This window comes from Pelodiscus sinensis, chromosome 19 (genome assembly GCF_049634645.1).
Source record: "Pelodiscus sinensis isolate JC-2024 chromosome 19, ASM4963464v1, whole genome shotgun sequence".
Classification (NCBI taxonomy): Eukaryota; Metazoa; Chordata; order Testudines; family Trionychidae; genus Pelodiscus; species Pelodiscus sinensis.
The window spans coordinates 4,218,061-4,231,018 of record NC_134729.1 but is presented as its reverse complement, the minus strand read 5'-3'; the positions used below and the strand labels follow the sequence as shown (position 1 = coordinate 4,231,018).

The 12,958-nt window shown below is 52.8% G+C and overlaps 1 protein-coding gene across 1 annotated transcript; it reads left to right on the top strand.

The window, feature by feature from the left end:
* The first annotated feature begins 7,306 nt into the window (after nucleotides 1–7,306).
* On the top strand, nucleotides 7,307–10,885 carry RPS26 (ribosomal protein S26). Its single transcript, XM_075901917.1, has 4 exons — nucleotides 7,307–7,458; nucleotides 8,076–8,253; nucleotides 10,101–10,231; nucleotides 10,790–10,885. Exons 1-4 carry the CDS (start codon nucleotides 7,456–7,458, stop codon nucleotides 10,823–10,825), a joined length of 348 nt encoding a protein of 115 aa, XP_075758032.1. The 5' UTR covers nucleotides 7,307–7,455; the 3' UTR covers nucleotides 10,826–10,885.
* Nucleotides 10,886–12,958: the final 2,073 nt, after the last annotated feature.

Genomic DNA, 12,958 nt, shown 5'->3' with positions numbered 1-12,958 from the left:
CTCTTAATGCGCCTGGCGAGGCATAGTCACCTTTCAGCTGGCTCCTACAGGGCTAACGGGAGCAAAAAGTCCTCTGTCCAGGTCACATCTGCTTAGCTTCCTGGGCACGGCCACGGAGCTCCATGAAAGCATCAGTTTTATAGTCACTTTCTGACCATAACCGTTGCACTAACCTATTGTCGATTTGGTACGAAACGCAGCTAAGCCCGTTTTGACTGTTCTCCCCAATAGACTGTGAATGAGGAGCAAGGATCCGCTAAATATGAAGAAGCCCCACAAGTCCCTTTCCCTTTTTTCAAAAAAGGTAAAATCAACACAGTGGTTGAAGGGAGGGGATAAGAAAGGGAAGTTTTGGAAACTTACAAACTTTTTTTTCCCCACCTCTTTTTTTTTTCTTGTACCCGTAAAAAGAGTCTAAAACAAATGTAGGAATTTTGTAAACCTCCAGGTCGCTTTATTTGTGTAAATATATATATAGATATATTTTTAATCAGATGTATGAAGAACAAAAAATATGTGCAATACCCCAACCCTCTTCCAGCTCCTCCGACTCCTCCTTCCTTTCTAACGAGTTTTCATTTGTATATCGTTACTGGATTTGCTGTTGTCTTTGGGTTTTTCCCCCTTTTTTTGTGAGGTTAGACTCGCTTTTCAACAACAACAAAACTCTTACCGCAAAAGCTTTTTGTATCTGTAATATATTGTAAGTAAATATTTGTGTAATGGAGATATACTACTGTTAAGTTTTGTACTGTACTGGCTGAAGGTCTGTTATAAATAAACGAGTAATTTAATGTCCCAGGTCTCTTCTTGCTCAAACTTCATCTCTTCTGGAGTACGATCTGGCCAAAGATCACCCCTCCATCACAAGAGGCTGGGAGGCTAGATTGCACTGTGTTTTTGAGGGTGGGAAGTGGTAGCCCTGTAACAGGTATACTGAGGCGCAGAGAGTCTCTGATGTGCTCAAAACTGGCAGAGCTGGAAACCAAAGCCAGCTTTGCAGAGTGCCCCGTGCAGCGTCTTACAAGACTGTAAAGACTGGAGCTGGCCGGGCAATGGCGATTCCAGCTTCTGAGATCTTCCAGGGGGTTGAAAATGTTTTTTTTTTCTGTATTAGAACGAAACCAAAATCTTTCAAAAATCTTCCAAAAATCTTCTTCCCCCTCCCCTCCCGCTAAACTGAATTGTTTTGAAACCCCTATCCTTGGATTGAGACATTCAGGGGTCTCTCTTGGGAAGCGACTGACCGCAAAAAGCCTTCCCATCCGAATGATACAGCTTTGCAAATGTTTCAGCTGCAAAACAGCAGATTTCCCTGCAAAACCCCTGCCATGGAAAATGTTTAAATCCACTCTTAGGATTTTGTCTACACTGGGAAACTGACCAGTAGGCGGAGCTGTTTGAGAATAATTTTATTCTGCTCTGGTTCTGTTGGGCAGGGTCTGACGTGGATGGGGGAGGAGGGAACCATGCGCAGGTGTATGCACATCTGAACAGAATGGTTAACAAGTTGAAAAGCAAAGGGCTCTTCTTGCTGCTTTTTTCACAGTGTCTTGTTTGGCTGATTCTCAGTTATTTCATTCCTGAAGGGGAGAGAGAAGGGAATGTGGATTGGATAAATGGTCTGTAAGATGGATAGAAAGATGGCTAGAAGGCCGGGCCCAGCGAGTAGTGATCAACGGCTCGATGTCAGGATGGCGGTTGGTTTCTAGCGGAGTGCCCCAAGGTTCGGTTCTAGGACCGGTTTTGTTCAATATCTTTATTAATGACCTGGAGGAGGGGGATGGATTGCACCCTCAGCAAGTTTGCGGACGATACTAAGCTAGGGGGAGAGGTAGATACGCTGGAGGGCAGGGATAGGGTCCAGAGTGACTTAGACAAATTGGAGGATTGGGCCACAAGAAATCTAATGAGGTTCAACAAGGACGAGTGCAGAGTCCTGCACTTGGGACGGAAGAATCCCAAGCATTGTTACAGGCTGGGGACCAACCAGTTTAGTAGTAGTTCTGCAGAAAAGGACCTGGGGGTTACAGTGGATGAGAAGCTGGATATGAGTCAACAGTGTGCCCTTGTAGCCAAGAAGGTTAATGGCATATTAGGTTGCATTAAGAGGAGCATTGCCAGCAGATCCAGAGATGTCATTATTCCCCTTTATTCGGCTCTAGTGAGGCCACATCTGGAATATTGTGTCCAGTTCTGGGCCCCCCCACTACAAAAAGGATGTGGACACATTGGAGAGGGTCCAGCGGAGGGCAACCAAAATGATTAGGGGGCTGGAGCATATGACCTATGAGGAGAGGCTGAGGGACTTGGGTCTGTTTAGTCTGCAGAAGCGAAGAGTGAGGGGGGATTTGATAACAGCCTTCAACTTCCTGAAGGGGGGTTCCAGAGAGGCTGGAGAGAGGCTGTTCTCAGTAGTGAGGGATGCAGAACAAGGAGCAATGGTCTCAAGTTGTGGTGGGAGAGGTCCAGGTTGGATATTAGGAGAAACTATTTCCCTAGGCGGGTGGGAAGCACTGGAATGGGTTACCTAGGGAAGTAGTGGAGTCTCCATCCCTAGAGGTGTTTGTCTCAGCTTGAGAAAGCCCTGGCCGGGTTGATTTAGTTGGGATTGGTCCTGCCTAGAGCAGGGGGCTGGACTTGACCTTCTGAGGTCTCTTCCAGCTCTATGGTTCTATGATTCTATGAAGGGTTGGGGAAGAGCCCTTGAACTCACTTTTGACTCCCTGTATTGTGGGGTCCTGCAGAATCCTAACTGGCACATAGAGCAGCCTCGAGGCGGCTCTACTTCCCACTGATCCTTGTGGCCTCTGGGCATTGGAGAATAGCTGTAACTGCATCCTCCAAGCATCACTGCCCTACTCGGGAGCAGGGGCAGCTCCAGAGCCCTGACACACCTCTACCCAAGCTGGAGGTCCTTTCAGGCAATTCTCAGGAGGGCGTTTCTGCCCATGTTAAGACCCCGCGACACTGTCAGAGCAGCTGAGAGGGGCCTGAGAGTAAATGAGAACGGGACCTAATTTCTTCACTGCTCAGCCTAACCCCACCCTGCCGGGCCCTCTCTAGGGCAAAGGAAACTTGGTCACCACGGCCCCATCCAACTTCAGCCTCTGCTCAGATTGCTGGAAGGGTGTTCATCGGGCCTGGATAGTTGGGGGTAGGACCCCCTCCTCCCCCGTCCTTTTCAGCTGTGCGGGTTGCTGAGCCAACAAGTGGGCACCGGATCCCTCCCTGCCCCGTTCCACCCCAGCACGACTGGTCTTCATTCCCAGGGCAGCTCGGAACGGAGGCCAGGCCAGACCATCTCACTGTGCAGCCAGGATGAGCCAGAGGCAGGTGGGAACCTGGTCGGTTCTCGCCTGGCCCGAGCGCTCTCCTTTGAGCTGGGTTCTGTGCTGTCCCTTGGACCCATTCAGCCTTCTACACTCCAGATGTGTGCACCTCCATTGACGTGAAGGGAACGCCAGCGACCTCCTCCCGCTTCGGAATTTGGCTCCATCTCTGCAAGGTCTGTCTGGCTCAAATGCTGGCCTGGCCCTTGTCTAGGTGCAATAGACCTGTAGTCTGGCTGCAGCTGGCTCCGGGGCTGAAATATTGCCGTGTAGACACGGGGGCTCAGGCTGAGACCCTCCTGTAGTGTTTGATTTAGGCTCAGGGTGGAGCCCAACCGTCTCCACTGCCATTTTCAGCGCAGGAGCCCGTCCCAGGGAGCCGACTTGGTTTTTGAAGCTCCGTGCTGGGGCAGGGGGAGGCTGTTGCTTGAGAGACATGGAGCCTGTTTCATTCCCTGCTCTGCATGTGTGAGATCGGGGCAGGTAATTTCCCCTTTTGGTGCTAGTTGCTTCATCTGTAAAAAGAGACTCGCTGCTTCCCAGGCAGCTTGAGAGGTGGTTCAGAGCCACAAATGCCCGTCTAGGAGGTTAATTCTGCGCTTGTAGCTGCAGGTCCACAGGGCTTAGAGTCCACAGAGAGCAGGCAAAACGGAGGCTCCGGCAGCACCAAACAGCAGCTGTCTGAGAACGCAGGTTTTCTGATTTCTGCTCCCCGGCCCTATTCGTCAGCCTAGGTTACGCCCCGTGCCGTCCGCTGCTGGTGTGCTAGAAGTGCAGAGAAGGACTACCCGTCGCGCCACAGCTCTCCAGCCACCCAAATCACAAATTCTTTATCCTCTTGCCAGCAGGGGCAGTATCTCTGCATAGCCGTGCCTGGCCATCCTTCTGATTTTATCACTGGAGGGCCTGATCACGCACCGAGCGCCCCCGGTTTGTGCAAGGCGCGGTACAAACAGAATTACAGCGCCGCCCCTGGGAGCGCTGTGTGACAATCCGCCTGTAAGACGAGAGAGACGGGGGTGGGCAGCATGAGGAAGCAATGGGGCAGCCCTGGCCAGCGCAGTGAACAGTGGTCCCAGGTGTGTCTAGACTACAGGGGTTTTTTTCGAAAAAAGTGGCTTTTTTTTTTAAACTTCCCCTGCGTCTAGACTGCTGCCGCGTTCTTTCGAAAGTAAATCGGCAGTTTTTTTGACCATGGAAAACCTCGTTTTACGAGGAAGAATGCCTTTTTTCGAAAGCACTTTCGAAACAAGGCGCTACGTAATGCAAACGGCGCTTTTTCGAAAGGGAGCATCCAGACTGCCTGGGTGCTCTCTTTCAAAACAGCGGCTTGCTTTTTCGAAAGTACTGGTTGTAGTCTAGATGCTCTTTTTCGAAAGTATCTTTAGAAGAAGGCTTGCAGTCCAGACGTAGCCCCAGCGTCCTGCTTTGTTGGCTGGCATGCAGGCAACCGTATTCAAGCTGCCGCCTTCTTTCATCACAAGTGGGGAAGTTGTCGTGTTTTACTCTTCATGGGAATTGCTACTCGGCTTGAAGGGGATTTCTTTTTTTAAAGGTTGCCCTCAGGGTAACTTTCAGGCTTGCTTTTGCGTACGGCCTCGAATGTGGGGGGTGTGCGCAAGGGACTTCACGCAGTTGAGGGTTTGGGGCTTTTGGGGCTCTTATTGCAGCTGGAGGAAGCTTTTGAGTTGCTGTGATGAGAAGGAAGAAAGGGGTGAGGCCTGTTTAGCTACCAGGAGAGGAGTCAGAGCAGCCGTCCTGACCAGATTAGGATCTCTGACCTTTTTGAGCAAGAGTCCCAGGTGAGGGACCAGCCTGTGCCCTGAGTTTCACATTGAGCTTTTTCAAAGACAATGCATAACCTGTGTGCGGCTCGGATTGTTCTGACTGGCAGAGATGGAATGATAGCTGCAAACGGTGGAGGGGATTTTAGACTCAGCTAGGGCATCTGAATGTCAGAGGCCGCTGCCAAGGGAGTCTTCCACACGGAGGCTTTGCTTTCACCGTCACGTGTGCCGGTTGCATAAGCGAGGGCCTGTTGTTCTGCGTCTCTGTACCCAAGGTTCGTCGGGTTGCCAGGTGTCTGGTATTGAACCGGACAGTCTCTTATTTTCACCTCCTGTCCAGTAAAAAAAAAAAAAAATTCAGAAAATACCGGACACCTAATATGTCTGGTGCTTTCTGATTTTTTTTTATTTTTTTTTTCCCGGCCAGGAGGTGAAAATCCCGGGCTGTCCAGCTCAATATGGAGGCAGCCTAACAACCCTAGTGCTTACCGGGTTCCACAGGGGAGCTGTTCAGCCTGGCACAGGGAGGAGAGATGGCGGGCGGCTGCTGGCAGCTTTAGGACCAAAAAGCCTCACGCAGTTTTTAAAGGGGCCATGGTGGGTTTTTTTGCTCAACAAACTTTTTCCTGGCATGGTTTTTGTTTGGTATTTTTTTCTGAAACCATCTGGCAACCCTAGTCAGGTTTGGCTGCAGAGGACTTCACTCGATGTGGGTGCTGGAAGCTGTATGTTTTTCCTCCAGCTTTTGTGGCTGCAGTAAAATGGTAATTTCAGAGGTCTGAGGCATGAACTTGTTTGTTTCTTTGTATTTCAATAGCCAACACAGTGAAGGAGGGGGTAATTAGAAAGCTGGGGAACAGGGCTAGTCCTAACCAATTGGCGGTCCTGGGTGACTGCCGGGGTGGGGGGAGGCTGAAATGCGGTCTCGGTCCCTTTAATTGTCACATGTCCTGGGCGGGCTTCCATCGGGCTCTGTCGGCAGCCCCTTGAAAATGGAGGCCCTGGGCAACTGCCTAGCTCACCCACCCCTAAAAGCGGCTCCGCTGGGGAGTTAGGATTTCTAGGTTCTATTCTAGAAACCATGATTAGGGGATTGGAACAGCTGCCATATGTGATTAAAAAGCCTGGGACTTTTCCATTTAGAAAAGAAGAGACTTGGGGCTATAATAGAGGTCTATAAAGTCACAACAGGTACGGAGAAAGTGAATAAGGAAGAGTGATTTACTTGTTCCCATGACCCACGAATTAGGAAAACGAGTAGTCCAGTGGCACCATAGAGACTGGAAACAAATATATCTATAGTTTGATGAGCTTTCATGGGTAAAACCCACTTCTTCAGCTGAGATGGGCTTGAGTCACCAAGTGAATTTAAGAGGTAGCGGGTTTAAAGCAAACTAAAAAGTGTTTCTTTGCAGAGCACAGTCAACCTGTAGAACGCCTTGCCAGAGTTCTTAGGTTCTTATGTAGAGGATGTTGGGGAGACCAGGACTTTAACAAGGTTCAAAAAAAGAGTGCGATGAATTCATGGAGGCCAGATCCATTAAGGGCTAGTAGCAAGGACTGTAGGAAAGGTGTCTCTGGCCTCTGTTACAGGCTGGAAGTGGGGGCCAGGGAGGGGTCACTTGATGTTTGCCTGTTTTGTTTGTTCCTTCTGGGGCACCTGGTATTGGCCACTGTCTGAAGACAGGATGCTGGGCTGGATGGACCTTTGCTTGACCCAGTCTGATCTCAGGAGCATGCTGGGGTGGATGGGGAGGGAGAGAGTAGAATGGGGGTGCAAGAAGAAGCCAGGGATCCAGGACTCCTGGGTTCTACTCCTAGCTATTGGAGAGAAATGGGGGCTAGTGGGCAGAGCACGGGGGGGCTGGGAGCCCGGCCTCCTGGGTCTACACACAGCCGCAGCGCAGTCTCGCCCCTGCTGCCTCCTGCGGGGCCATGCGGTCCCACGCGAACTACGTGTTCCAGCATGCAATGGGGCCTCTGGGCAGCGAGGACTACAGGTTCCAGCATGCACCGCGCCACGTGCCTGCGTGCGGCCCGCGCCTAGCCGCCATCGCTGTGCATGCTGGTGACGTCTGGTACGTAACGTGAGATCCCTCCGCTCAGCTGTAAAAAAAAATAGTCCATCCCGCTGAATCCCAGAGACCCGGGAACCGGCTTCCTCCGCTCCCGCAGCGGCGCGGAGGGGAGAGGAGCGGAAGGGCGGCGGGAACCGGGCGGGGTCGTGTCCACCTCACGCTCCCGCTCGCCTGGCGGAGGCACTTCCGGGGCGGACGGAGAACTATATAAGGGACGCGTTCGGCAGCCGGATCCTCTTTCGCCTCTTCGGTTCCAAGATGGTGAGCGGCGCGCGACCGCCGGGCCGGGGGGGGGGGGGGAGAGACACTCCCCGGGGGGGGCAGGTATGGGGGTGGGGGGAGGGTTCTCCTGGGGAGGGGGGGCACAAATGAGGACGGGGGGGGCAGGTATGGGGGGGAGGCTCCCCTGGGAGGTGGGGGGACACACATGGGGGGGCAGGGCTCTGCAGGGGGGCCAGGTTTGGGGACGGGGAGGGGGGGACACATGGGGAGGGGGGGCCAGGTATGGGGGGGCGCTTCCCTGGGGGACGGGGGGTACTAATGGGGAGGGGGGCCACATATGGGATGTGGGGGGAGGGCTCCTCAGGGGGGGCCAGGTATGAGGATGGGGAGGTGGCTCCTCCTGGGGGAGGAATAGATGGGGAGGGGGGACCAGGTATGGGGAGGGGGGGGGCCAGGTATGGGGATGGGGGTGCTTCCCTGGGGAACAGGGGGTACAAATGGGGATGGGGGGGCCATGTATGGGATGTGGGGGGAGGGCTCCGCAGGGGGGCCAGGTATGGGGATGGGGGAGGGCTGGTGCCTAATCCAGGCCCTGCAGCCTCCCTCGGCCCCGGCAGCAACGTTCACCCAGCCCCTGGCTCCTTCCCTCCTGCCAGACCAAGAAGAGACGGAACAACGGGCGCGCCAAGAAGGGCCGGGGGCACGTCCAGCCCATCCGCTGCACCAACTGTGCCCGCTGCGTCCCCAAGGACAAGGCCATCAAGAAGTTCGTCATCCGCAACATCGTGGAGGCCGCCGCCGTGCGTGACATCTCCGAAGCCAGCGTCTTCGATTGTGAGGCTCTATGGGGGGCTGAGTGTTGTCATGGTGATAGCCTGCAGGGGGGCTGCGATGCGAGCCACTCAGCAGTTGTGTGTTCAGGCACTGACTGTCTTACTAGCCTTACCCTGTACGAGCCAGTTCTTAGGGCACCAGGGACACCCTCAGTTTCCCAGTCTGTACAATGGGGACAATAGCAGTGCTGTGCCTCCCAGAGGCATTTTGGGTAAATAGACTGTGCAGGATTCGCACACTGCAGGGATTGCAGCTAGTTGAGTACCGTAGGTAGCAGGCGGAAGAGGGTTGTGCCTCTTAGCTCAGTCATGCATAACATGGCAGTGAAGATGCACCTAACTTGTCATCTGCTTCCCGCTAGGGATGTTAGCATGTAATTGATTAGTCGTGTAACCTCATGACATTTTAGCAGTTACATGACTATTCGATAGTTGCCAGAGCCAGCAGCCAGTGTGCTCCATTCCCACTCCCAAGGAGCCCCCTGCCACCCTGTGCTGCTGCCTCTAATACAGTGGCAGTAACATGGGTAGTAGTAGCCCCTGTCCTTGAGGGGCCCGAGCTCCCCATGGACAGAGGCTGCTCCATAGGATGCCAGAGCAGCCTCCCCTGCCTCCCTCACCCTCTGCCCTGCTGCCTGTCAGAGGCAGCAGTGGAGGAAGAGGCAGATCTGGTGCTAGTGGGGAGCTGGCTTTTAAACCAGCTCCTCCCGGCACCAGCTCCTACTCTTCTCCCCCCTCGCTCCACTTGCTACCTCTGACACAGAGGCAGCGGAGGGGCAGAGTGTATGTAGTCAACAAGATTAACTGATAAGCCTAGATGTGTGCTTGATTAGTGACATCCCTACCTCCCACCAGACTCTGGAGTACCTCCCAGCAGCTGGCTAATTTTGTGCCATTGCTAATGCTGCCTGCAGGCCTCAAAATGATCTGGACAAACTGGAGAAATATTCCAAGATAAATAGGATGGAGTTTAATAAGGAGAAATGTGAAATACTCCACCTAGGAAGGAATAATCCATTTCACATGTATGCAATGTGAGGTGACTGTCCAGGAAAGAGTACTGCAGAAAGGGATTTAGGGATCATGGAAGATCACAAACTAAATAAGTCAACATTGTGACACTTCCAAAAAACAAACATGAGTGTTGTAGTAAGACGGGAGAAGTCATTCTTCCACTCTGCACTGATTAGGCCTCAGTTCGAGTATTGTGTCCAGCTCTGGGTACCACATTTCAAGTAAGATGGGAAATTTGAGAGGACCGAAAAAGAGCAAGAAAAATTATTAAAGGTCTAGAAAACGTGAGCTACGAGGGAAGACTAAAAGAATCAGGTTTGTTTAGTTTGGAAAAGAAGACCGAGAGGGGACATGATAATAACTGTTAAGTACCTAAAAGGGTGTCAAAAGGAGGAGAGAGAAAAATTGTTCTCCTTATTCTCTATAGTAGGACCATAAGCAATGTGCTTTAATTGCAGCAGGGAAGGTTTAGGTTGAATATGAGGAGAAACTTCCTCACTGTCAGGGTTGTTTAACACTAGAATAAATTGTCTAAGGAGGTTGTGGAGTCTCCATCCTTGGAGATATTTAAAAACAGGTTAGGCATCCATTAGGAATGGTCTAGGGGGACTCTAGATGGTGTTTGGTCCTGCCGTGAGGGCAGGGGACCTTCTAGTTTTCTATGATACAAATGAGATATTCTGCCTTTTGGCAGCTGCATCCAAAGCAGTACTGTGGGTCCTAGTCGTCCATCTAGTTGGGTTAAGTGGTCTCATCCTTGTTATGCTGGGGAGGAAGCAGGGACAGCTGAATTCAGCCAGCGTGTAACCCAGCTCAATGTACGTCTCTCCCCAGCGTATGTGCTGCCCAAGCTGTATGTGAAGCTGCACTACTGCGTCAGCTGCGCCATCCACAGCAAGGTGGTGAGGAACCGTTCCCGGGAGGCCCGGAAGGACCGTACCCCTCCGCCCAGGTTCAGGCCTGCTGTACGTATCACTGCACGAGCCCCTCCCATACCCCGACTCCTGCCAACATCCGCCCCCCCCCGGCTTTCCCCACACTTCCTTCACGCCCATGACGGTCTTTCCACCCACTGATCTGCCTGGCAATGTCAGGTACCAGCCTAATCAGAGCTGCCCAGCAAAACCTTGCAGCACAGAGCTAGGAGCTGGAACCGGCTTACCTGGGGCCAGCGATTATCTTCAGAGAAGTCCCAGCCGCTTGGGACGCTGTTGACTGTATGGGGAGGAGAGTCCTGCTCCGAAGCGGGTGGGTCAGTCGGACCACGGGATTGGTCCTGTGGGTAACAGCCATAGGTCCTTATCACAGCGACATGGCCTGGAAGGGAGGTTAAACAGCTTGTTTTAGCTGCTCTCTGAGCTCTTGCATGGGAGGCCAGTGATCTCACGTCTGCGGGATTCCTCCACTTTCCTCTGGAGCCTCTGGTTTTGGCCACCATCAGAGATTTGCCAGGCTGATAGGTCAGATCGCTGAGCCTCTATCAGCTGAACATCCCCTAACTCTCTTCTTTCTGTCTCCTCTAGGGCGCTGCCCCGAGACCACCCCCCAAGCCTATGTAAGGCAGAGCTGCTGGAAATGTGCATCTTGAGACATTGCCTCAATAAATGACTTTACATCTAGTGGGTGCGTGCGAGTCTGTGGGGGGAGAGAAAGGGCACCAGATTCTTCCACTTGCTGGGAGCTTGTGGCAAGACAGTGTTACTGTGGGAGGAAGAAGCGGAGCATTAGATGCTCTCCGGGGTGGCAGGAGTCTCTCCATAGCTCACTGGCTGTGTCCCCAAAGTGTGGGGCAGAGGCGCCTGCACTCCTAGCCACAGTTAGATGCAACTCAGCAGATAGAACAGAAAATATTAGTCCACAAGGACACACCATAGAACAGACTTGTCAGCACAGGAACCAGAAGCAGCCGGTACCATCCGTCTTGGGCGGTGGAGGGGGGAGAGGAGGCCCGGAGCCAGGGCTGTGGCCCTCCTGCCTCCCAAGCCATCTGCTGCTGACTTGCTCCCAGGTCCTGGTCCCAGGCTGCTCCTCCAGCCTTTGTCCTGCTTCCCTGGCAAAAGGTATCACCTGGTACCCCCTCTGGTTCAAGTCACAGAGGGCATTAGCCTTTGGGGAGGGGGCGAGGGAGGCTGGGGCAGTCTCCCTCCATGGAAGTCACTCTTGAAATTCCCATCACTATCTAGGACAGGGCTACTCAACTTTGGAAGCCCTGGGGGCCACAATGATACAACACACGCAGCAACGTAAGAGTGGTTGCCTATACATGCAAATATATTCAAATAGCTTTCACACTGCCAGGCAAGACTACACAACATGCAGGCCCCATTTATGTCAGTTCTGATATTAAAATGCGATATTTACCCGATTTCCACCCCTATGACCACTTTTAATGAGCCATGACAGTCCAGGAATTTACTAAAATGCATATCGACAAAAGACCATTATATTGATTTGCCATTGTGGAGTGTGTTCCCAGTGGAGCCATGTTCAAAGGATCCCCGCTGTGGGCCCTGTATAAACCTGATGGCTGCGTCTAGCTGGCAAGTTTTTCTGCAAAAGCAGCTGCTTTTATGGAAAAACTTGCTGGCTGTCTACACTGGCTGCCTGAATTTCCGCAAGAACACTGACGATCTCATGTAAGATTGTGTGTTCTTGCGGAAATGCTACGCTGCTCCCGTTTGGGCAAAAGCCCTCTTGTGCAAATGCTTTGCGGAAGAGGGCCAGTGTAGACAACGCGGTATTTTGTGCAAAAAAGCCCTGATGGTGATTGGGGCTTTCTTGCGCAAAGCCACGTCTAGATTGGCACGGACGCTTTTCCACAAAAAGTGCTTTTGCAGAAAAGTGTCCGTGCCAATCTAGACACTCTTTCCCGCAAATGCTTTTAACGGAAAAACTTTTCCGTTAAAAGTATTTGTGGAAAACCATGCCAATCTGGACGTAGCCAAATTGTATTGTGGGCCATAAGCAGGCTGTGGGCCACAGGCAGCCCGTGGGCTGTGTGTTGAGTAGCCCTGAGCTAGGGATTAGTACAGTGCTCAGGGAAACTGAGGCATGCAGTTACTGTAGGACAGAACTCTGCTGCATCCTGTTGGGGGGCTCAATGCATGCCAGGGGCTGGCCCTGCCTGGGATCATGGCAATTGGTGGATGGGCCTCACAGCATAAAATGAACCCTTTGGGCTGGCAGGGGGGCCCAAAGGCCCATCTGTGGCAGACTGGGGGGTGGAGGGTGTATTGCAGAGTGTGGCTGTTGCGGGACGACTTGGGGAGGCCTTGTCAGGGTTGTTGGTTGCTAAATAATCAACGCTGCAGAAACCGCACAAGCTGGGCAACCGGTCCTGTCCCTTAGCTGTTGGCACGTGCAGGGAGCGTGTCTCCCATGGGCTGTGCATGGGTATCCAGCGGGAGCCAGGGTTCCTCCAGCTTGGCACTTAGAGCCCTGTGTGTAGGTGCAAGAGGACTTGCCCAGCTCGTGTGCCATCTAGCAGCATGGTCTGCTCCTGGAGTGAGCTTGGCTAAGTGGTGCTATTGCACTGAGTGGGTTCAAGTGGAGCAAAGCAGGCCTAGCTCAGCCCAAGTGGGCCCCTGTTCTCGCTAAGGACAGGGTCTGGCTGCTTGCCCTACCAGCCTGGCCTCCCATAGCTGTCTGCAGCCTAGGCCCAGAAGTGTTGGGTGTCTGGAGAACATGCCCAG